The sequence below is a fragment of the Rhamphochromis longiceps genome, linkage group LG7 (assembly GCF_057381845.1).
Source record: "Rhamphochromis longiceps isolate RC_006_pf linkage group LG7, R_longiceps_female_GT1.1, whole genome shotgun sequence".
In the NCBI taxonomy this organism is placed as follows: Eukaryota; Metazoa; Chordata; class Actinopteri; order Cichliformes; family Cichlidae; genus Rhamphochromis; species Rhamphochromis longiceps.
In genome coordinates this window covers 30,648,831-30,674,232 of record NC_140563.1, presented here as the reverse complement: position 1 = coordinate 30,674,232, position 25,402 = coordinate 30,648,831, and the positions used below count along the sequence as shown (strand labels likewise).

The 25,402-nt window shown below is 42.8% G+C and overlaps 1 protein-coding gene across 2 annotated transcripts; it reads left to right on the top strand.

Moving 5' to 3' along the window:
• Positions 1–624: 624 nt before the first annotated feature.
• On the top strand, positions 625–25,013 carry tbc1d13 (TBC1 domain family, member 13). Of its 2 annotated transcripts, XR_014912632.1 has the most exons (13): positions 625–759; positions 2,152–2,225; positions 2,319–2,359; positions 2,929–2,990; positions 4,104–4,203; positions 5,409–5,491; positions 5,565–5,724; positions 7,006–7,216; positions 7,324–7,487; positions 19,370–19,530; positions 20,106–20,163; positions 20,247–20,727; positions 21,061–25,013. XR_014912632.1 is itself a non-coding variant. In XM_085413328.1 (12 exons), the coding sequence occupies exons 1-12, from the start codon at positions 737–739 to the stop codon at positions 20,310–20,312; spliced, it is 1,203 nt and encodes a 400-aa protein (XP_085269454.1). In that variant the 5' UTR covers positions 625–736; the 3' UTR covers positions 20,313–25,013. The 2 variants fall into 2 exon arrangements, 1 of the variants encoding a protein (XP_085269454.1); XM_085413328.1 differs by having other exon boundaries at positions 20,247–25,013.
• Positions 25,014–25,402: the final 389 nt, after the last annotated feature.

Below are 25,402 nucleotides of genomic sequence, written 5' to 3'. Positions count from 1 at the left end.
ATTACTGATTGCATGACAACCTCCTCTAACTGTCCTTTGGAAAGGATAATCGTTTCAGACATTCAGCATGCTTAATAGTTCAGAATCAGACTGTCGTTTTTACAATAGTCTGTTGTTTATTATTTACAAAAAAATACAAAACATTTTCACCATGATTCATGGAGACAGTGTAGGATTATTTTGATTTGTTTCCTGATGTATGTGATGTATGTTTTGTGTCTGTAAAGCAAATTCCTGCAATCAACTACCTACATCTTATCTCTCACTCACTGCGCTGCAAAAACAGAAAGATCAAACAGTCGTATTACAGATGGTGTCACATATTTGTGAATCCATAACTACGTGTATTCAGGCATCTTGGCATGCAGAGACCCTGCAGCTGTTGAGGGGAGGACTGTCAGCGGGAGTGTATTTATGTCAGATCTATGCCAACATTTGTCAGTTACAAAGAAAGGTTTGGGCAGTAATTAACTGTCTTTTAATTTATTAATTAAAAGCTCAACTCGGACCTCAAAAGCTTTACTCAGAATGTATTCTCTGGAATAAATCTTCTCGAATTCTTCCGTTTAAAAATGTATTACTAACTGGTCTGCAGGAGGCAGCATTGCAGCCGACAGTGCATTACCTGTCGGATTTCCTTGGTAAAAGAAGAAGAGAAGTAGGAAGACTTCCCTGTGGCCAATAATTCATTCCTCTTTGGAAACAGTTAAAGGAAAGCACCGTCTCCTGCCTCGACATGTCTACAGCGTACAAAAACAGGTGAGAGGCATTCAAATCTCTGCCCTCGTGAGGGCTATAGGGCGCGCGCACATACTGAAGCTGTTTATTTCAGCAGCTAGCCTCCAAAGCGTAGAATTAGCATTAGCAGCCCCGCTGACCAGACACGAGCCCAGTTACAGCCGCTGGAACACGCGCATTGTGAACGCTAATATGGGTTTTTCAGCTAAAAAAAGAGTCACCGTTAGTATCGCAGATGGAAAGCGCGCAGGGTGCTTTGTAAACTCAAGTATTCAGGTATTATGCTACCTCCGTGTTAGCACATCAGGTGACACAACTTCCTCCACTCCCAAAAGGCTAACAATTAGCCACTGTCCGGCTAACGGTATGTGCTGACTTTGTTTGTGTCACCGAAAGATTGACAATAAATCAGCTGTTCACACATAAACACTAGACCTGAACGGAAATTCAAACACATGTGCTTACTACAAACGAACCCGGCCCTCTGACCTGATAACTGCTCGACAAAAAGACCTTAATAATGCCTTTTTATGGGGTTTTTTTCTCTTTTGCATAAAACATAAAAACATAAAAACAACAAATGTCTCAGGTTTTGTTGTTGCCGCAAAATGTTGTACTGCTTGAAATTCCGTCTCCACCGTTGCTCGACACTGCGTGTATAGAGCAGGTAGTGCAACAATAGAAAAACAGTTGCGGGACGGCACTGTGTAGCGTTTGTCTAGGGTGTTGATCATTTTCCTAAATCCCTCGTTTTGCACAGTGTTGATGGAGCCATATCTTTGGTCAGGTGATAAGTGATAGCCTCCGTAATTTCTTTGTGCCTGCGGGAGTTCGACGTGTATAGGGAAGCGCTGTATAAGGTTCCCGTTATTGATGTTTGGGTGGTTGACCGGGACGGATTTTCTCCTGTCACTTTCTCGTCATCCCTGACTTGCTCTCCGTTGTTTTTTCCCTGCTAATTTTAGCATCACACGGCACAGCTTCTGTATCACGTGGTATAAGGCTCCGCCCTTGTCATTTGTTGAGCAGGAAGAGTGAGCGCTTGTTTTCATGCAGATTACGTCCCGGATCAAAATGCGGTACAATCGTCGTCGTCTTTTTTTTTTTTTCTCTCTCTCTCTTTTTTTTTAAAAAATCGTTGTCATTTGGAAATGAGATCGCACATAAGTATGAATCGAGATCGCGATTTTCTAACGATTAATCGTGCAGCCCTAATTAAGACTTTTCAGTCGGGATTGAAAAGTGTTAATAGTGAGCGATGCCATTTCCCCATCTTCATATTTGACTCAGAGACAAGAGGCTGTCATCAATCTTCTTCTAAAATTCACTCTCTCCTGTTGTCTCTCTAACTCTGGTGAGTTAACATTTGGGTCAGAAATGAAACTGGCTCTAATCTCGCCTCCTTTTTTTCAGGATACAAGAGTTCAAAGTTGCCTTGGCTGAAGAAAAAATCAACTTGAAGACACTGAGGGAGCTGTGCTTTAATGGTAACTGGATTTTTTGAAGGGGTGGGACTGGTAATGTAATAGTACAATATTCTGTTAAGCTTTACTGACGGAACCTTTCTTTATTTAATGCAGGAATCCCTTTTGAAGGAGGCATACGAGCGCTGTGCTGGAAGGTGAGTCGCCCTGCCTCATGGGACCATTTTAGCTTTAGCTGGTTGTAATTGTATAAACTGGCGTCTCACTTTACAGACAAAAACATACCAGCAGACTCAAAGGTGTACTTTGAGGAAATGCCTCCAATACTTTATTACCTCATACTGTGAAAAGATGTGCTGCCCTTTTACGGCTGAACACTTTACAGTTTACTGGGCTGTTGGTGTCTAAGACAACTAACAATATCAGGGAACTGATTTTCTCTCCGTGAAATATCCAAACTCCAGGAAACACGGAAAAAATGCTGTCTAAGAGTTTCACTAATAGCTGCTGATCTGTTGTCTGCACTTTCTTTTTAATACTACAGCTTGTGTCTACATCCCTGCTGACACATGACACTTCCAACACTCCCACCACATGAGACCAAACTACAGACTGTATATAAAAGCTGGACATAGCCTCAGTGATGTCACCCAGTGGTTTTGGAGTGTGCAAGGAGCTTTGATCTGTTTGTAGGAGTGAAACAGCTTTAATTATGTTTTTAACACAGAGCGTCGTTCTTCTTGTGTTTTGTTTACCTCCTTCTCAGATCCTTCTTAATTACCTACCTGTTGATCAGACCCAGTGGGAGTCTTTCCTGAAAAAGCAAAGGTAAGTGGATCAGTTTAAAGCCCGATCAAAGAGCTGGTGCTTTGATTTTATTTAGGAGAACCCTTGTTTTGTGTCAGCTGCTCTGAGTCTGACTCACAAAACCTGATGCTGCTTATTATGATGCATTATGGTTGAAGTCGCAGCTCTGTTGTGGTTTCCTCTGTTTCACATGAGAGCACTGAGACCCAGTTTGGTCTTAACCACTCTTTCCTTCTACTGGGGTAATCAGTGAAATCTAAGAGTGTTGAAAAAGGACATTTTTAGTAAATGAATATGCAGCCTAAAGAAGATTGTCTTTTCCACCTCTGATTATTTAGATTTAGCAGTAAGTCTGCTCTGTGAGCTTCCCGATGTTCCATGTGCATAGATGGAAAGCTGGAGGCTTCTCGATTCTTATTCACTTTAAATGTGCCGAACTCACGAGTGGCCACACTACACTGTGGTTCTTTTGCTTTGTTTTGTGAATGCTGCTTAATTTGAAAAGATGAGTCAACCTAATTTTAAATGCTGCGGCTCAGTTGAGTAGTTCTTAAACTTTTTGCTTCACTTCAGTAGCTGGAAAAGGACACACAAGTTTTATCAGTCATCAGCAATCCAAATACAAGGACCCAAAGTAATCTTAAAACTTTTGGCCAGAGGGGCCGATGGCGCGATATGGCAGCCTCGCTTCTGTCAGTCTGCCCCAGGGCAGCTGTGGCTACAACTGTAGCTGCCTCCACCAGTGTGTGAATGTGAGAGTGAATGAATAGTGGCATTGTAAAGCGCTTTGGGTGCCTTGAAAAGTGCTATATAAATCCAATCCATTATTATTATTATTATTTAAAAAAGGTGACACATACACAGGGGGAAAAGCAAGCAAACTCAGAAGGGAAACGCTGACAAATTTACAAGAGGAAAAACTGTAGTCATTTTTCTTTTAGAGTTTAAACTATTTAATCAGTCAAACTTGTCAAAGAATAGAAAATCTAAAAAGAAACTTTATTTAACTTCAAAAACAGGACGTGAATCCTTCCATGTGATTCACTAATATATGAGAATCTGATGTGACTAATCAAATTCAGTGATTATTAATCAATTAATGTATTCTTTCCTTTTCTTCCATGGGTCTCACAGAGAGGTGTACTCCCAGTTCCTGAAGGAGATGATCATCCAGCCCGGCATTGCCAACGCCAACCTGGGCCTTTCCAGAGAAGACGTGACGATGGAGGATCACGTGAGTCATCCTCTGTCGTTCTCTCTTCGCTGCAGTGACGAGCTGAAAGAAATAATGAAACCAAATTGTGCTATGAGTGATAAATCGAAATGAAAATTAGCATCACCTCCCAACAGTTATACAAGTGTCAGATTGAGATAAACAGTGTGGATTCTCCTGCTGAGTGCCATTAAACTGTGTCAGGTGAATATAATTACAGAGTCTAAAGTCGTAAAACACTCACTGCTGCCGTTTTCAACTCGAGCACTCAGCAAGCAGGAGTTTGGTCTGATTCTGTTACAGATCTTTAGCTGAGGTCTGCATAATAAAGATTTTACTGGACTCGCAACATTAAATTTTATGGCTTGGCTTCATAAGGTTGTGCTTGAGTGAACCTTTAAACGTGTGAGTACTGAATAATACCTTTCACTTTGTGACTGCTGCCCACACTGGGCACAGACTGTGCAGTAATTTATATTTGAACGATGGCACACAGTGTAGCATAAACTAGAGCTGTTACAGAGGCTTTTTAAACAACCAAATCCATCACAATGAGTGCCTACCATGAATTAATTTGGGGGCGACTGTGGCTCAGGGGGTTGGGAATCGCATCTGTAACCGGAAGGTCGCTGGTTCGATCCCTGGGCTCTCTGTCCTGGTCGTTGTGTCCTTGGGCAAGACGCTTTACCCTACCGCCTACTGGTGATGGCCAGAGGGGCCGATGGCGCGACATGGCAGCCTGGCTTCTGTCAGTCCGTCCCAGGGCAGCTGTGGCTACAACTGTAGCTGCCTCCACCAGTGTGTGAATGTGAGAGTGACTGAATAGTCGTATTGTAAAGCACTTTGGCTGCCTTGAAAAGCGCTATGCAAATCCAATCCATTATTATTATTATTATCATTATTTATCACTCATATGCACATGGCTGTGCTTCATCTGTTTGACTCTAAAAACGTGGGAGTCAGAGTCTGAAGTGATAAGAAGCCAAGTTATCTCCATGCACACAGTGCACACACGCAGCAGCGTGATTCTGAAACTGTCGGATTTATATTTTGAAGTCACTTTAAAGTCAAATTTGCTCTGCAGTCAGATAAACGCTGAAGAGATGTACAGCACGTCCTTACAGATCACAGAAATATAGATCACCTTCTCCTGTGGCTCTTTGTCATGAGCCACTTGTCTTGACGAGTTTGATTGAATAGTTTTTATCTGATCTGATTCTTTTCAGCCTCTGAATCCAAACCCTGACAGCAGGTGGAACACCTACTTTAAAGATAATGAAATTCTGCTGCAGATCGACAAAGACGTGAGGTAAACACCTTTACCAGCTGTTCTGTTACTTCTGTTAAATAACAGTAATGTGAATGTGAGTGTTCACCTGCAGGCGGCTGTACCCGGACATGGCGTTCTTCCAGCGCCCCACAGAGTACCCCTGTCAGCTGATCCTGGACCCTCAGAACGACTACGAGACACTGCGTCGCCGAGTGGAGCAGACGACGCTGAAGGCACAAACGGTGAACTGCAACCGCAGCGGGGTCACCAATGTAAGCCTACATCCAGGGCATGAATGCGATTGTGGGGTCCAGCTCAGTTTTGCTGATTCAGGCCCATCTGTCGAATTTTGACTTTTCTGCCCCGCTTACAGTACAAACAGGTTAGTTCAGGTACAGTGACGCGCTGAAACAAAACCATCATCCTGGTATTAACAGCAGGAAGGGTTGAAGTTACTCACACGGCCTACATCAAAGCTGACACCGGTACAGCTGAGAAAACAAAACAGTTAATGACTAAGAATTCATCTCATTAGAAATGTAATAGGAATGTATAACTTATGATGGAATGATGATGGCCATCGTCAGCTATTTACATTCGTTTGTTGTACATGACTTTTCTGTAAACATTTATCCACCTATAAATCACAGACCTGAATTACTGCTTAATTACTGCAACATTACATAAAGTTTTTAAAACTACACGTTTACACAGTCACTTAAAGAGGAAATGGTGCAGCATTTTTTTACAGGTCAGGCATTTTAACCCTCAGGTTAATATCTGTAAAAGGGGTTTTAATTAACTTAGAAATTTAGATGTAAATGACTGAAAGGGCAATACTTTACCTCAAAGGAATGATCGTGGTTCTTTGGATAATATCTAGACAGATTCCTCTCTCTGCCGTGACAGTCTTTCAACCTCAGTTAATGGTGAAAAATGTAGATCATGTCCTGTACCAGGCAGGAAATAAAAACTTGGCAGTTGTTAAAACTTAAACCCCCTGATGACTGCTAAAACGTGCACATAATGTGTAAACGTTAAGTTTGAGTTATGTGCAGAAAAAGTGTGTGTTCACAAAGCAGCCTTGGTCACACAGTTTGTGTGTACAAAGAAACAGTAGTTTTATTCAGAGGGCAGCAAGATTATTTATGTAGTGGAGAAACCCTGCTCATGTGGATATGACTAATCAGCATGAGCACCATGTCTCCATTTGTTTCACATCTATTTGATATTTGGTAACATTTACAGACATAACTGGCATAAATCAGGTGTTTCCTTCGCCAGTAAACGATAATAACATGGGCACATGTCTAATTGTCATTAATAGCATGTGTTCTGTGATAATAAGAATATTTTATGTGTTTGGCATATTTGCATTACAGTTTTGTCTGTTAGCATAAAAAATTAGAAGCGGCGTTAATCCTTGCTTCCATGTGATTGGCTGATTAGATATTACTGTTGCTATGCAGTTGTACAGGTGTGCCTAACAAAGTGGCCATTGAGTGTATGTTACTTAAAATCTGTTTCGGATCAGCTGTGTCTTGTTTTCTCAGGTGAGTTCACCTGGAAAGGCGCTGAACCTGTATCCATCTAACGAGTACGAGGTGCTGCCCAATGGCAGTGAAGCCCACTGGGAGGTGGTAGAGCGGATCCTCTTCATTTATGCCAAACTGAACCCTGGCATCGCCTACGTCCAGGGCATGAATGAGATTGTGGGGCCAATTTACTACACGTTTGCCACAGATCCCAACAGCGAGTGGAAAGGTTTGTAACGTTTAAAAGGGGAAAAAAGCTTACATAAACTCTGTTTTCCTTTTGGTGATTTTTTTTTTTTTTTGTTTGTTTGTTTTTTTTACTGCGGCATCTCACAGAGCACGCTGAGGCAGACACCTTCTTCTGTTTCACCAATCTGATGTCGGAGAACAGAGATAACTTCATCAAGAGCCTGGACGACTCTCAGTGTGGCATTACCTACAAGATGGAGAGTGTGTACTCCATGCTCAAAGACAAAGACATGGAGCTATATCTTAAGCTGGTAAGGTTCACCTTTAACACATTTCTTGTTCCTTCCACTAAACACAGACGCAAACAAGTATTTTCTTCAATAACTCAATTACCAAATTGACTTGAATATGCTTTGTAACCAGGGTTTTAATAGTTTTGCAATTTTCATTAGTTTTTATTTTTATTTAGTTTTGACTTCAGATTTTCAATTTTATATCAGTTTTAGTTTTTACTAATTGTTTGCTAGTTTAGTTTTTATTTTTTTTGAAAATCCTTAGTTTCAGTTTAGTTTTGATTAGTTTCAGTTATAGTTTTAGTTGTGTTTGCAATAATTACGTGCAGCAAAATCCCAGTTTCATCATATCAGTCATGCTCTTCTGCTTATCCTTGGGTATGTTGCTATTCCAGCTACCATACCCTGCACCCTGGACAGGTCACTTGTCTGTCGCAGGGCTAACACGCAGAGACAGACAACTCACATTCCCACCTATGGGTTCTTTAAATAAATAAATAAATAAATTAGGGCAGATGAACAACCATTGATACCAGGCAACTATAAAATGTATATCTTGGCCCCACTGAGACTATTAACTCTTGCAGCACCGGGTGTTCGTAATTTTGGTTCAAGTGAATTGATAAACTTTTTGAAGGCAGTTGACTCACACAGTTATGTAGACATCCCCGTCCTGTTGTCTCGGGATGCATCACGCTGCCTTGCCTGGGGTTAGCTTCTGTTTTCTGGGGATGAGGGTTGAGTGTGCTCCCTTACCTTCTCAAGGTAAGCTAGGTTAGCCTTCTTGTGTGAGCTTTTCAAGTGCACTTTAAGGTTTGTGGGATTTTTTTTTCCCTTTAGAAATGTCCCTCATAATTTGTGTCTTTCCACTACAAGTCACTTTATCCAAAACACAGTCATATTCAAAGTAATCCCAAATTGGACTCGGGCGCTTTCTCCCGACTTTTCCTGACATGATTCTGCGCGAGGACGGAGCAACACAGACGACTCGACTAACATACTGCCACCTGCAGGCATAATGAGACAGCAAGACAAAAATCTGGAAACTCAACTTCATTTTCACTCTTGACTATTGTATGACACGCACACATCAATGAAAACTAAACACATTTTTGCTATAAATTCAGTTAATTTTAGTTAGTTTTGTGAGCACTCATTACAGTTTTAGTTAGTTTTCCTTTTTTTGTTTTTATTTCTGTTAATGAAAATGTTTTTTCACTTCTAGTTTTCGTTATTTCGTTAGTTTTCGTTAACGATGATAACCTTGTTTGTAACAGAGCTGCTTCCAGTCAGCCCTTTTCCAGTTTCTCTTATTGATAAGATATTTTAAAAAAGTAGAAAAGATCTCTCCTGTCCTTCCTCTTGTAGGATTTAAATAATTTTTGTCGGACAGTCAGCACTTTTCATGATGTTTCTTTTCAAGATAATCGCCTGTAACTGCTGTGATTCTTGGCTGTTTGACAGACTTTCTTCTCACTCATCAGGAATTTATTTCCTACAAAGCAGCAAAACAGAAACTCCCACAGGTTAAACTGGGCTGACCAGATACGTTTAAAGCCTACTGACTCTGAATTACTAAACATGAGCTCTCACAATCAAAGCAACTTGTAATTTTCATGTTAGATTGTATGTAAAAGATGATGATTTTTTTTTATTATTATTATTATTCATTTATTTTTTGGTAAGAATCAACCTCTGGGAATAAATATCAAAGCCAGTGCTGCAGCACCACAAGCTAATTTCTCTCGTGGTCTCTTGATGCTGGCTCTAAAAGCGAGTTAGTCCCCATACAGGGAGTGCAGAATTATTAGGCAAATGAGTATTTTGTCCACATCATCCTCTTCATGCATGTTGTCTTACTCCAAGCTGTATAGGATCGAAAGCCTACTACCAATTAAGCATATTAGGTGATGTGCATGTCTGTAATGAGAAGGGGTGTGGTCTAATGACATCAACACCCTATATCACGTGTGCATAATTATTAGGCAACGTCCTTTCCTTTGGCAAAATGGGTCAAAAGAAGGACTTGACAGGCTCAGAAAAGTCAAAAATAGTGAGATATCTTGCAGAGGGATGCAGCAGTCTCAAAATTGCAAAGCTTCTGAAGCGTGATCATCGAACAATCAAGCGTTTCATTCAAAATAGTCAACAGGGTCGCAAGAAGCGTGTGGAAAAACCAAGGCGCAAAATAACTGCCCATGAACTGAGAAAAGTCAAGCGTGCAGCTGCCAAGATGCCACTTGCCACCAGTTTGGCCATATTTCAGAGCTGCAACATCACTGGAGTGCCCAAAAGCACAAGGTGTGCAATACTCAGAGACATGGCCAAGGTAAGAAAGGCTGAAAGACGACCACCACTGAACAAGACACACAAGCTGAAACGTCAAGACTGGGCCAAGAAATATCTCAAGACTGGTTTTTCTAAGGTTTTATGGACTGATGAAATGAGAGTGAGTCTTGATGGGCCAGATGGATGGGCCCGTGGCTGGATTGGTAAAGGGCAGAGAGCTCCAGTCCGACTCAGACGCCAGCAAGGTGGAGGTGGAGTACTGGTTTGGGCTGGTATCATCAAAGATGAGCTTGTGGGGCCTTTTCGGGTTGAGGATGGAGTCAAGCTCAACTCCCAGTCCTACTGCCAGTTTCTGGAAGACACCTTCTTCAAGCAGTGGTACAGGAAGAAGTCTGCATCCTTCAAGAAAAACATGATTTCCATGCAGGACAATGCTCCATCACACGCGTCCAAGTACTCCACAGCGTGGCTGGCAAGAAAGGGTATAAAAGAAGAAAAACTAATGACATGGCCACCTTGTTCACCTGATCTGAACCCCATTGAGAACCTGTGGTCCATCATCAAATGTGAGATTTACAAGGAGGGAAAACAGTACACCTCTCTGAACAGTGTCTGGGAGGCTGTGGTTGCTGCTGCACGCAATGTTGATGGTGAACAGATCAAAACACTGACAGAATCCATGGATGGCAGGCTTTTGAGTGTCCTTGCAAAGAAAGGTGGCTATATTGGTCGCTGATTTGTTTTTGTTTTTGAATGTCAGAAATGTATATTTGTGAATGTGGAGATGTTATATTGGTTTCACTGGTAAAAATAAAAATTGAAATGGGTACCGTATTTTCACGACCATAAGGCGCACTGTGCTAAAAGGCGCAGTCTCAGTTATGTGTGCCCTTACTGTATTTAACACACACATAAGGCGCACTGGACCATAGGGCGCATACAAGTACCGTATGCGTATTTAAAAATAAAGCGGGAGCAAACCTGAATTCGGTACCTTACTCACATTTCTATTGCCGGTAATCGTCATCATCAACAACACACAAGCATACAAGTGTGCGTATTTAAAAATAAAGCAGGAGCAAAACAAAGTTTGGTACTCACATTTTTATCATCAATCAAACCCATCGAAGTCCTCATCCTCTGTGTCTGAATTGAACAGCTGCGCTAAATCTCCATCAAACATGCCAGGTTCACTTTCTTCACCGTCAGAGTCACTTTCCGTGCCGTGCGGCTCCTCGGAAACGATGCCGGCTTTTGCGAAAGCTCGAACAACAGTGCCAGCAGACATGTTAGCCCAAGCATCTACAATCCATTGGCAAATTGTGGCGTAACTCGCCTGGCGCTGCCTTCCACTCTTAGTGAAACAAACCACCTGGTCTCCTTACATACACCTCCCTCAGCCAGTCTTTCATCATTTCCTCATCCATCCAGCCCTTTTCATTTGCCTTAATGATGATTTCTGCTGGAAACTTCTCTTTAGGCAAAGTCTTTCGCTTAAAAATCACCATAGGCGGCAGTTTCTGTCCATTAGCATGGCAGCCAAGCACAACAGTAAAAGAAGACTTTTCATACCCCGTTGTGCGTATCGCTAGCGTGCTGGTCCCCTTCTTCTCCACAGTGTGACTCACCGGGATGTCAAAAGTGAGCGGGACCTCGTCCATGTTTGTGATGTGGCTGGGCTGGATGTTTTTGTCGCCGATGTGTTTGCTGCAGTAGGAGCGGAAGATGGCCAGCTTTTCATTATAATCCGCTGGAAGTTGCTGCGCTACCGTAGTCCTGGTCCGGATGGAAAAATGGCACCGTTTCATAAAACGAAAGCACCAAGACGGACCTCCTTGGAAATGTTCAATGTTCATCTCTTCAGCTAGTGAAACTGCTTTTAGCCGAATGGTGACCGTCGAAACGCTTCTCCCGCTCGCTCTTTGCTCGATGATCCACCGCTCGAGTCTTTCCTACAACTCGGGCCACCTCGCCTTATGTCCGCGGAAACTCAGCTGCGTTTTCTTGACTTGTCGGAGCTTGTTTTCCAGCTTCCTCCATTTGCGAACCATCGATTCGTTAATCTTAAATTCTCTCGCGGCTGCTCGATTTCCATGTTCCTCCGCGTAGCTGATGGCCTTCAGTTTAAACTGTGCTTCGTAAGCGTGTCTCTTTGCCATTTTCAGGGTTGTTAAAACAATGATGTCCTGCATAATGCACATACCTGTTCTTTTATACAGGTATGTGCGATTGTCCCGGTATATACCATCAACGCCCACACTTCACCCTTTAACGTTCTCATGGTGTTCTCTACTACGTCCTCCTTACAACACATAGGGCGCACCGCGCTATAGGGCGCGCCGCACTTTTTGAAGAAAATCTAAGACTTTTAAGTGCGCCTTATGGTCGTGAAAATACGGTATATATTTTTTTGTTAAGTTGCCTAATAATTATGCACAGTAATAGTCACCTGCACACACAGATATCCCCCTAAAATAGCTAAAACTAAAAACAAACTGTTACGCCCCTAGTCTAGGCGGGTAGGGACGCACATAAGGTTGGAGGAGAGAGAGACAAATCCCCGCCCTGGTTCCCAAGCCAAACGTCCAAACCAGTTGTGAGTAAAAAAAGTGATTTTATTTAAGGACAAGAAGCATAGCTCCAGGGTGAGCCCAGGCCAAAATAATAAACAAAACCAACTAAGTCCCACCAGAAAAGACTAACTAAACCCTAAGAAAGAAAAAAGAACAAACAAATGACAGAGCTATCCCTCGCTCCCTGACCAAGAAAACAGGAGAAAACGATTCCAAAAGAAAAGGCAGCTCACCCCTTCCGCTTCAGCCCACGAGTGCCTAAGCTCTCAGCTAATGCACTAGGAGCGGCTTTTACAATTCACACTCCCACAAATACACAAGATAAACACAGGCTGGGAAAACCAGGGTCAGGACTGCGACGGCTGTCAGGCTACTCGCTCGTTCCACACTCTCTCTCTCTCTCTCTCTCTCTGGAGCTGTCAGAGCGGCTTTTTGAATGTGGTCACCTGTTCCATGGTCCAATCAGCTGCTCACTACTCTTCATTAGGGGAGGGACCTGTAAAGAGTCTTAAACACAGTAAAGAGACACAGAACAAACAGCCCACACAGTGTTCTTATGGCCACAGCCGTAACACCCCCCTTCCCAAAATCAAAGACATCTCCTTTGTAGATGTTTTGGACAGTCATGTTTAAGGGAAAACACGGGATAGGGCATCCGCTAACACATTCTCTGTGCCCTTTTTATGACGGATTTCCAAATTGAAGTCCTGCACCAGGAGGGACCACCTCATCAGCCTTTGGTTCGAGTTCCGCATCCGCATTAGGAATACCAAGGGATTGTGGTCGGTATAAACAATCACAGGCGAGGGACTGCCACCGACATACACCTCGAAATGCTGCAATGCAAACAGCAGAGAGAGGGCCTCTTTCTCAATCGTGCTGTACCCTCGCTGATGGACATTGAATTTCTTTGAGAAATAGCCGATTGGGTGATCCACACCATGATGGTCTTCCTGCAGCAATACGGCACCTGCCCCGTTTGCACTGGCGTCCACTTCCAACTTAAAAGGGCGTGCAAAATCAGGGGCGGCCAGCACTGGCGCACTGCACAGGAGAGTCTTAACAGCCCGGAACGCACTCTGACACGCAGAGGTCCACACAAAAGGTCTCAACACACTAGTGAGGCTAGTGAGAGGTGCGACCACGTCCGCGAAGTTTTGACAGAAACTCCGGTAGTAGCCCACCATGCCGAGGAAACGGCGAAGCTCACGCCTAGTCTGAGGGGCAGGAAAATCCAGTATGGCCTGGATTTTGGCCGAGATAGGGCGCACTTGCCCCTGACCCACCTGCTTTCCTAAGTACGTTACCATGGCTTTACCAAAATCACACTTGGCGAGGTTGAGGGTGAGGGATGCCCTTTCCAAGCGATGGAACACATCAGTGAGTGTCTCCATATGCTCTGACCAGGTGTCTGAATAGACGACAATGTCATCCAAATACACTTCACACTTGCAGACGCCGCCCAGCACGATATTCATGAGCCGTTGAAATGTGGCGGGAGCGTTGCGCAACCTGAAAGGCATGACAGTGTACTGGAGAAAATGGTCAGGAGTAACAAAAGCAGAGATTTCGGCCGCACGTGATGTTAGGGGAACTTGCCAATAGCCCTTTAACAAGTCCAGCTTGGTAACGAAGGTCGCAGAACCGACCCTATCAACACAATCCTCCATTCTGGGCAGAGGATAGGAGTCAGGCTTGGTCACACTGTTCACCTTCCGAAAATCTGTACAAAACCGTGGGGTCTTATCCGCTTTAGGCACTAGGAGACATGGGGAACTCCACGCACTAGAGCTAGGGACAGCAAGACAATTCTCCAACAGATAAGAGACTTCTGTCTGGAAAAGAGCACGCTTAGTGGGATTCACCCGGTAGGCATGCTGTTTGATTGGAGGATGGTCCCCCACATCGATATCATGCTCCAACACGGTGGTACAGGATGGAGTGTCCGAGAAAAGATTAGGATGATTTTCAATCAACCGACACACGTCATTTCGGACATCATCGTCTACCCCAGTTAAATGTGACCTTAAATCACGTAGGATTTCAGAATTCCTAAGTCGTGCGCAGCCCACAGCACAACCGAAAACCAAATCGTCACCTACTGGGTCATACCGAGTTTCGGAAACCGGCACCCCCACAGTCGCAACTGTTGACACACCACCAGCAAAGTAGGGCTTCATCATATTAATATGACACACACGGCACTTTTTCCTTCGCTCTGGGGTGTCGATGACATAATCCGTGTCACTCAATTTCGCCTGCACTGTATACGGACCACTGAACTTGGCCTGGAGGGAAGATCCAGGGACCGGTAAAAGTGTTAAAACTTTATCACCAACCTCAAATTTTCGCTGCACAGCCTTCACATCAAACTTCCTCTTCATCCTACCTTGTGTTGCACTGAGAGCATCCCGTGCAATTGCGCACGCTTTATGCAAACGCTCTCTGAAAGAGCTCACATAGTCTAACACATTTTCCTTAGGGGCAACAGTGTCGGACAGGAAGTTCTCCTTAAGCAATCGCAAGGGGCCACGCACTGTGTGACCGAACACCAGCTCAGCAGGGCTAAATCCTAACGACTCCTGCACACTTTCTCTCACTGCTAAAAGAAGCAGCGGCAACCCCTCATCCCACTCCTTTTGAGACTCAAGGCAAAATTTCCGCATCATCGATTTCAATGTCTGATGAAACCGCTCGAGCGCACCTTGCGACTCCGGATGATAGGCACTAGATTTCCGATGTTTAATGCCAAGTGACTGCAAAACCTGAGCAAAAATCCTAGACATGAAATTAGAGCCTTGGTCAGTTTGAACAGCTTTTGGTAAACCAAAAATAGAGAAAAAGTTCACCAATGCCTTAACAACTGGTTTAACCTTAAGGGTGCGCAACGGAATTGCCTCGGGAAAACGGGTAGCAACACACATCAGAGTCAAGAGGTACTGGTGACCCGATTTTGTTTTAGGGAGCGGACCAACGCAGTCGATGAGGATGTGTTCAAAAGGTTCCCCTAAAACTGGAATAGGGTGTAATGGAGCGGGTGGAATGACTTGGTTAGGCTTACCACTAATCTGACAGGTGTGACAAGAACGACAATACTGAGCAACGTCATTCTTCAATCCTGGCCAAAAGAAATGACGCAGAATGCGGTGATAGGTTTTCCTAATACCTAAATGTCCAGAAAAACTGTCATGGGCAAGACCAAGAACTTTGGGTCGGTACTGTTGAGGCACCAGAACCTGTTTAAACACATTCCAACCCAAATCACCAGCTGTAGGCGGATACCAAGTACGCATCAACACGTCATCCTCGACACTATAAACACGAGGGTACTGGTCGCTAGAGTTGGCAGCGGAAAAACAACTCACAAGAGTTGGGTCACTCTGCTGTGCCGAAACCAACTCCTTTTTGTTGATTTCCAAAGACAGTTGAGGTGTCACTGATGGGCTAATAGGCAGCATCGCCTCAGAGTCGCCCGTCAGTGGAACACGGGTTTCAGATTCAGACTCCGGCCCACCACCAGCACAGAGAAAAGAATCAGATAAATCCACGTCACCGCGCAAGCAGGAAAAACAGAGGAGGAATGCTCCTCAGCGACAGGGTTAGGTAATGAAATATCAGGCACCGGTATCTCAACCACTCTCGGGGTAGAAAACACTTTTCCGTTAGCCAAATCATTCCCCAGAATCATCGCAACTCCGGGCACTGGCAACTGGTCGCGCACGCCAACCGGTACCGAACCCGAAACGAGCGGCGATTGAAGAAACACATTGTGCAGTGGCACACGCAGTACATCCATTTTTACACCCCAGACAAGAGCATCCGAACCACAAAAAGAGTCATCAGAAAAAGGTAGAATACCCTTCAAAATAAGAGTCTGCGCGGCCCCAGTGTCACGCAGAATCATGATCGGCACCCGATCCTCCTCTTTTTCATTCAACGAAACAAACCCCTCCGACACAAAAGGGCGGTAGCTCTCATCAAAGCCTTCACTTCCCACTCCATTGCTAGGTGAAGTGGAAGCTGACATAGAACGAACGAAACCCACACTTTTCGGCTTCCTCACCGTGTTGGCCTGCTCCCTGCGCTGTAGTGATGGGCAAGCAGCAACGAGGTGCCCGATTTCATGACAATAAAAACATTTGCGATCTGACATAGGAATAGCAGCAGAACGTGTCTGGCGCTTAGGGGAAACCCTATAACTTCTGACAGGACGAGGTGAGGAAGTGTACTCACGGCGCTCTGTCGAAAGTGCAGCACGATGAGTTAACACAAACTCGTCGGCAAAGACCGCGGCTTTAGACAGTAACCCCACCTTCTGCTCATTAAGATACACGACAATGTTTTCAGGGAGACATGTCTTGAACTCTTCCAGCAGGATCAACTCCTTTAGCTGAGTAAAGTCCTCCGCGTGACTGGCAGCCACCCACTTGTCAAATAAGACAGTTTTCTCACGTGCAAATTCCACAAACGTTTGACTATCAAACTTGCGACAGGCACAAAACTTCTGTCGATACGCCTCTGGGACAAGTTCATAAGCCCGCAAAATAGTGGATTTGACAACCTCATAATCCAAGCTGTCCGCAATAGAAAGACTCGCACAGACCTCCTGCGCTCTTCCTATTAATTTGCATTGCAGCAACAGACTCCAGACGTCCTTTGGCCATTTTAAAGTGGTTGCGATGCGCTCAAAAGCAGTGAAATATGAGTCAACCTCTCCTTCCCTAAAAGGAGGTACCAAAACAATCTGTTTGCTAGCGTTAAACTGGTCTATGGTGGGAGTGTCGGGGAGTGTACTTACAGGAACGGGAGCAGCGTCACTCGCTCGAGAACGATCAAGCTCCATAGCTCGAATGCGGAGATGCATGAGCTCGACTTCCTTAGCCTTAGCCGCCAACTCCACCTCCTTCAAGCGAAGGGCAAGCCTGAGATCCTCCGTCACCAAACCCGCCCCAACCTGGCCAGCCGGGTCAAATACAGGAGACTGAATGGCGACAGGAGCTTCCGCCCCCGACGGCATCCGCCCCTTGGAAGGCTTCGGGACGGCCCCAGCAGCTTCCGCCCCCACTGCCGTCTCCAAACTCCCAGACCCACTCGGCGAGGTTTTCTGCCCCCCAAACACTCCCCTGTCCACCAGTCTCTCCACCAAACAGTGTTTAATTTCCGCCTTCTTAGCATTCAACGGAACATCCACCCTGAATAAGTTAGCCACTACCAACAAATCTGCTTTTGTGCACCGCTCCAACTTTTCAATGGAGGGACGTTGCGCAAAATCATCCATGTCAAACGACATCACGAGCAAAGCGAAAAAGGAAAACACAACTCCGCAGACACCCAACCGCATCCGCGCACTCCAGAGCCGCAAAACTCGCGCACGACATTTCCCCCCCACCACAAACGCAAAAAGGAAACGAACCAATCACACGAACGAAAAGGGACGAGCCCCCATTTATGTTACGCCCCTAGTCTAGGCGGGTAGGGACGCACATAAGGTTGGAGGAGAGAGAGACAAATCCCCGCCCTGGTTCCCAAGCCAAACGTCCAAACCAGTTGTGAGTAAAAAAAGTGATTTTATTTAAGGACAAGAAGCATAGCTCCAGGGTGAGCCCAGGCCAAAATAATAAACAAAACCAACTAAGTCCCACCAGAAAAGACTAACTAAACCCTAAGAAAGAAAAAAGAACAAACAAATGACAGAGCTATCCCTCGCTCCCTGACCAAGAAAACAGGAGAAAACGATTCCAAAAGAAAAGGCAGCTCACCCCTTCCGCTTCAGCCCACGAGTGCCTAAGCTCTCAGCTAATGCACTAGGAGCGGCTTTTACAATTCACACTCCCACAAATACACAAGATAAACACAGGCTGGGAAAACCAGGGTCAGGACTGCGACGGCTGTCAGGCTACTCGCTCGTTCCACACTCTCTCTCTCTCTCTCTCTCTCTCTCTCTCTCTCTCTCTCTCTCTCTCTCTCTCTCTCTCTCTCTCTCTCTCTCTCTCTCTCTCTCTCTCTCTCTCTCTGGAGCTGTCAGAGCGGCTTTTTGAATGTGGTCACCTGTTCCATGGTCCAATCAGCTGCTCACTACTCTTCATTAGGGGAGGGACCTGTAAAGAGTCTTAAACACAGTAAAGAGACACAGAACAAACAGCCCACACAGTGTTCTTATGGCCACAGCCGTAACACAAACTAAAAACTACTTCCACAAACATTCAGCTTTGATATTACTGAGTTTTTTGGGTTCATTGAGAACATGGTTGTTGTTCAATAATAAAATTATTCCTCAAAAATACAACTTGCCTAATAATTCTGCACTCCCTGTAGACTCCCGGGTTTAAATGTCCAACTTTTCAGCAAAAATAAACACCTTTACAGCTTCTAGAATGTGACTGACAGGTGGATGGTGACACATTCATCTGTAGCTGCTAGCTGTCTATTAGGTTTCACCTCAGCTAACTGGAGTCTCAGAACTGGACCTCTGGACTGTATGGTGTTTGCATCTTCTGGGCCAATTTGCTGAGGATAGGCCTAGCAGACAGGTAAAAACTGCAGTCAAGACTGAAACTGTAGACCTGAGCGAAATCCAAATGGATACTAATAAACCTTCCAACTCCAAATAGATCTGGTGACAATGGCTGCCTGGGTGTGAGCCCACTGGGAAGTATTCTGAGTTACTTTCAACAACCCAAACTAAGCAGTTTCTGGGCAATACACCTAGTGCTCCCAAAGCAGCACCCATAGGGCATACTTCTAATTCACTGTCAAAATATTAAATTTTTTTCTTGATCAGCTGCAGGTGCAAGGAAAAAATAAACAGCCCTTGGAATTACCAAGATATCTACCGGTACTTTGATTATTCATAAATTCATAATTAGTCATAATTATAAACAAACACAAAATCAAAACAAACCAGTACTGCTGTGTTTTCTTTCATTTATGGAACAGCTTCATGTTCTCCCTGCAATAAAAATTTAAAAAAGTAAAATGCAGATTAAATTCTTGTTTAAAAATTGTTGCATTGACTTCCTGTGTGTCTTCCCCCCACAGGAAGAGCAGAACATCAAACCACAATATTTCACCTTCCGCTGGCTCACCCTGTTGTTATCTCAGGAGTTCCTCCTGCCAGATGTCATCCGCATCTGGGACACACTTTTTTCTGACCAGGACAGATTCCATTTCCTCATCCTGGTCTGCTGCGCCATGCTCATGTGAGTCTTTCAGACTGGATTGAATTTATTTCAGTTATTTTTATATGTCATCAATTGGACATGATTCTCCTGAGATTTTTAGAGCCAAATACAATAACTTTAGTTTACTTTAAATGTATAAATACAAACATGCAAGCAATCCAGGTCTTTGTCTTTAAGACATGACTCTAGTTTTATTAATTGATCTGTCATCTTCATAATTATAATTGGGTATCATCTGCATACAATAGAAACTGTGTTATTTTCTAATAGATTACCTGAAGAACGCGCACAGAGCATGAAATGTTAATTATTCAGGTGTAAAAGACTATGGGCAGACTAGGCTTTCAAAGTCCGAGTCAGGGTGCTATTTAGCATTACAGTGTTCTTTGCGAAGAGGAAAAATGACTCGGCAGTCTTTGCAGAAGTACTTGAGTTTTGTGTGAATTTAGAAGTAGGCATTAGTTGTCTTGCTTCATAGATGGATATAAGTGGGTGTCATCTGCATAGAAGTGTATGCACTTTGTTTTTTTTGTTTTTTAAATAACATTTCCTAAGGGAAGCATTCACACTGTGTCAACTCCTCCTTCTCACAGACTTATCCGGGATAACTTATTGGCTGGTGATTTCACAGTGAACATGAGATTACTGCAGGTACAACTCTAAAGCACACAGTGTTCATGTTCAGACATGCAGCTGATGCTACAGGGATTAATTGGGCTGGATATGTCTTTCAGGATTACCCCATCTCAGACGTCCACACCATCCTGACCAAAGCCAAAGACCTGCAGGATACATCCTAACCTGGTCCTCGTCCTCCCGCCTTCTCTGGTCATGTGTGGTAGGTGGTAGTCTAAAACAAAAAGGAGAAAAACAAAAAAAAAAACAACAAAAAAACATTTGTCATGTCAAATGTGTTGTGGATGGACCTGACCAATGAAGAGTCTGCACGGATGTTGGGGACAGCGTGCAAAACTTGGGAGGACATGCTGAAACTTCCTCGAAATGAGTGGAGGATGGAGGGGTGCCTTGTGTCATAATGCATTATGGGAAAAGGCTCCCTTGGTACGTGCCTGTCCTGCTTTCTCAGCCATCTCTCCCGTGGAGACAAATGAAGGTCTGTAGGGAGGCGGGGCCACAGTAATCCTACACTACCAATCGTAACCACATGTTCAACGAAGGAGCCAAGAATTCAAAGGAAACTCCCACTGCGATCACGTATGTAGTCCGATTGAGTTTAACTGTGTTGAGCAGTATGTGCATGTTTGTTCTTCTAAAAAAAAAAAAGTTAATTTTCAATGATTTTTGCTGATGTAAGAAACATGTATGCCTTACCTTTTGAAGGATGTGAAATGGGAGATGGCATTTCTGTGTATATATTCACTCTGACATCAGAAACATGAAGCGATAGTTTCCGCCTGTTATCATCTCAGCAATGCTTTCTAACCTTTTGGAGAATCACAGCAGAAGGAAACTGCTGTTGAAAGAATGGTGTTGTTTTTTCATACTGAACACTATTTTCACAGCAGTTTTATTTTTTTCTTCCTCTAGCCCAAAGAAGCAAGTCTCACAACTACGTTGGGACCAATGTGCACTTAATTTTAATAGTAATGAAATATTAACAGTATGGTTTAGTGAAGTTCTTAATTTTTGATCAGCAATCAGTCCAGCTTCTGGAAATTGCCAATGTCATCGACCAATCGGAGGAAATGTGTGAGGAGCTAAAATAGCTTGTTTGAGACAGAAGGATTAACTGAGCCCAGTGTAAGATAAAGAAGGATTATTCTTATCTATGAATCATGCACAGTTGCTCAAGTAACTTAAAATGAAAAGAGGGTGTTTTTTTTGTTTGTTTGATGTTTTTGGATAGTGAGGAATTATCTTTACATAGCAATGCATCAACCACACAGCTGCCTTTTAGGCAAACTTTCTAAAAGTTGGCATGAAACACTTCTTTTCTCCTCTTCTTTACAGAGTGCAGTTGTTCAGTCAGAAAGGAGGCTTGGCTGTTTATAACAAAATAATAGCCTTGCTAAATTTAAGTTAATCACTTTGGTTTAGACTGATGATGTTCAGTGTGAAAACGGCATCCTGGCTCATTGCACTTTTCTCTTCTGATGTGCACGTCTGTGTCCAGCCTTGAGCTTGTAACACGTCAGTGAGGAGAATCAATGCAGAATCAGAAAAGAAGCGAACTGTTGAAGCTTATTGAGTGATGACGCTCATATGAAGGCACTCTGTGTGGATATTTGATCTGAACACGAATGAAAAGAGGTCATTCTAACTCTAAGAATTTGTAATGTGGCCCTACATGCACAGGCCCAGGGCCATTAAAGTGCAGTGTTTATCGTCTTTACAAACACTTCTCAGAAGTTGGTTTGGGCATTAAATAATCTAAGCTTTCCCTGTCTGCTTTTTATTTTCTGCTTCTAAAAATTAAACCTAATCTTCCACACTATAGAAACATTACTTTTCTTCATTTACTTTTACCTACAGTCTGTAACAGTGCTGAACTTTGAGGAAGTGTTAAGTTGCTCTTTCACTTAAACTGAAAAGATTATTCTTGCTCAACTTATCATAATGAATCAAAGTGGACCTGTTCTTCTTTTCCTGTTTCCTGTCTCATAGTTCCTGCTCCAGTGGTGGATGTTCATATTAAACACGGCCAAAGTTAACAAATAACAAGGTCAGTGTACAGTTAGTCCCTCTGACACCAAAGCTCAGGCTGCAAAATGCTCCAAACACTCATTTTTTTCCTTTCTACTTTTGGACTTGCATGAAGTCACAGAGAAGGGACGTCCCTAATACAGCCATGTTAAGCACAGACGACCCACACACTTCAGTTGACAAGGGGCAGTCAGTCAGAATAAAGTTGGCTTAAAGGGGGAGGAGCTAAAATGGCTAGCTTGAGATCTAAAGGTCTGCCCCAAGGCTCCGTGTAAAATAAAGAAGTATTATTTTGAACTGTGAATTATGCAAAGCTCCTCTTGTAGAGTTCAGGAAAAAACTGGAGCTGGAAATTAGAACAATGCATCCACTTAAATCTAAAACCAGTAAAATCTCAGAACCTGAGAAATGGCTGTTTTGTTTTAGTTTTAGTGACCGCTTTTAACTGTCAGACTTAATATAACACTAACTGTTAATCTAACAATAGCTTCATATGTAGGGAAAAATTTATGAATTACACATAAACTGCTTTAACACTTTGAGACGATAAAGTCAACATTTGTGAGAAAAAGGTGATGAGGTGAATCCAGATAAAGTTTTTCCTGATGGGGGAAAAACACAAATCTTCTTGCAAAATTATGACTTTAAAATGTCATTTTGGCTTCTTTTTTTTTTTTTTTAAAGAACAAAAAAAACCAAAAAACTTTAATGCTTAACTTTTTTCTTTAAATATCACTCTTCTTTAAACCTGCAATGGCCCATACATTCTGCTGTAAAAGTGATCGTAAGGTGTTTTCCCACCAACGCTGTTTAGTCTGTTTAAATCGAGGATGTGTGAACATGGTGATCACAGCAAATCAACCACACCGAGACCCTTTGGAGGTGGTCACGCTGCGGTTCGTTTATGGTGGCTAAACCAACTACTAGATATACGCTACAAGTCTGAGCTAAAAAACTTAAAAGAGTAATATAAGGTTGGAGTCACAGTACAGACACATCTGGTCGCTGAGTGGACCGAACAGTTCACTTGTTTTCATCTCTGTGTGAAAACAGACCAAAACACAGGGAAAATCTACAAGTTTACAAACTCATCACTTATTTAGACCAGATTAAACGAACAATAGGTGTGAAATCCCCCTAAACTAACAATAGAAATCAATATTTAGTCAAGCTGGAGATGGTACGTCGCACTTTAAATGAAATGACAGATCTCCCAAAATCTGTATTTTCAGATTGTCTCAAATAATCTGAGCTGTTTTTGTGTTTTTATTAAGGAAAACTGGAATCATTTTTTTCTGTACAATAATTTCAGTTTATTTAATGAAGCTGTGCAAAATATTAGGCTGGAAAAACACATTTGAGCTCTGTTTTAAAAACTGCAACCAGATCAGTATTAGACCCACTACAGGTTTCATAATGTGAAGCCACAATCAGATCTTTAGTCAGCAAGATTTTTTTTTTCTAATCTTTCCTGACAATAAACTGCAGAAAACTTCAAAAAGTGCAGTTTGGGTAAAACTTTCAAGGCTCATATCACCATGTGAGATATATGGCTGCTTAAAACAAGTGATAACATATGACCGGCCTCCTTTCTACCTGCACTTTGATACCAGGGTTGTCCTCCAGCTGTGACTCCTGCTGTTTAAATGGGTTTTTCAACCACAAAAATATTTAGATCTCAGAAATTCTGGAAAGATTAAATAAATAAAAAAGCACCAAATTTCATCCCAGTTGCTGAGGTTCCATGTCCTGTTAGTGTACAAACAGCCATGGTGCTAAGATAAAATTATAAGTAGCTTCAATAAATGCACTGGCGTTATTGTACAAACAAAAATGAGCTGATTCTGAGGAGGTCCGCTGGGAACCTTTCTCATATTTTGCTGATTTTACATCAAATCTTCCGCACTTCTTGTTGTACTTTCTAACCTCTTACTGTCCATTGAGTAGTTAAGGGTTCAGTCAGATCTTCCTTTTCTGTTTTATGTTATAACAGACGAACGTTGAGGCCAAAGTTGCTTTGAGAGTTGAATTGAGAGGCCCACGTGCTGTTTAAGCATGTTTGTTAACATGCTTAAAATGCAACATCACTGTGACTGATACGAGGTTAAAGATCAGTAATCACGTTAAAAATCTGAGATTAGTTTTTCCCCCAAATAATCACAATTATGATTTTTACCATAAGTAGCCCTGCCACAGCTACACAGGTTGTTCACATTTCTGCTGACACTGTTAAATCGATCTTTCATGTTTCTGACTCCGCAAGGAACAAACGCACAACTACACTAATCTTTGTTTCCTGACAACCTGCAGCTGAAGTTAAATCTGCAGTTTTTGGGTTTTTTTGCATCTCAAGAAAAAGCCGGCATGAAAATGAAAGTATTGAAGTGTATTTTAGTCTCATTAAACCACTTCTGAACATCTGGAATATTCTGTTCAGTGTGAAAGAGCAAGTTTACGAAGACCAAAATTATTCTGTATTTTTACCATGTTGGGATTTTTACTTTTTTTATTTTGAGGGACTGTTACTAGTTAGATTCCCATGCTCCTCTTTTAATGTGTATTTATTTTTTATTTCGTGTGTGTGTGTGTGTGTGTGTGTGTGTGTGTGTGTGTGTGTGTGTGTGTGTGTGTGTGTGTGTGTGTGTGTGTGTGTGTGTGTGTGTGTGTGTGTGTTGAAGGGGGTGATGTTCTCTATACTCAGTCTTATATCAGTTATATGCATGGAATGGATTTTGTAAGATGATTTTTGTAAAACGTCTCCAGTGTTAAGACTTGTAAATATGTTTTTACATGTTTGCAGACGTGCATTAAAATATTAAAATGAACAATGGGATAAATCGCATGCCTCTTTCTTTCTGGTTTCAGAATAAGTCAGATTCTGTAAAATTCTGTCTATGAGGACCCTACTTCTCCGGTGGCCTCTGTAAATACTTTCATGATGAGTTTATGATCTCAGCTGCTAGTTTCAAGTCTTTGGTCAAATAATTATCATGTTTTATTTACAATCATGATCTCATTTACAGTAAAAGTAATGTATGCCTTAGATTGGGCCTACCCTGAGATTAAGTCATGTTTTACAGCAGACAGTTTCACACATCATTACTGATAAACCACATGTTTTTCTTATCACAGATCGAAACAAGCACCAGCCTCCAGCACTGAAGTATAAAAGCTGCAGTTGCTCTAATGTTATCTTGAGGCTGGTTCTCACTCCTTCAAACTGTAC

Bases quoted from the DNA above. Each gene is read 5' to 3' on its own strand.
- tbc1d13 (XM_085413328.1), top strand. From the start codon at position 737: ATGTCTACAGCGTACAAAAACAG. The intron at 2,360-2,928 runs GTGAGTCGCCCT...CCTCCTTCTCAG, and splicing joins TACGAGCGCTGTGCTGGAAG to ATCCTTCTTAATTACCTACC. The intron at 2,991-4,103 runs GTAAGTGGATCA...TGGGTCTCACAG, and splicing joins TCTTTCCTGAAAAAGCAAAG to AGAGGTGTACTCCCAGTTCC.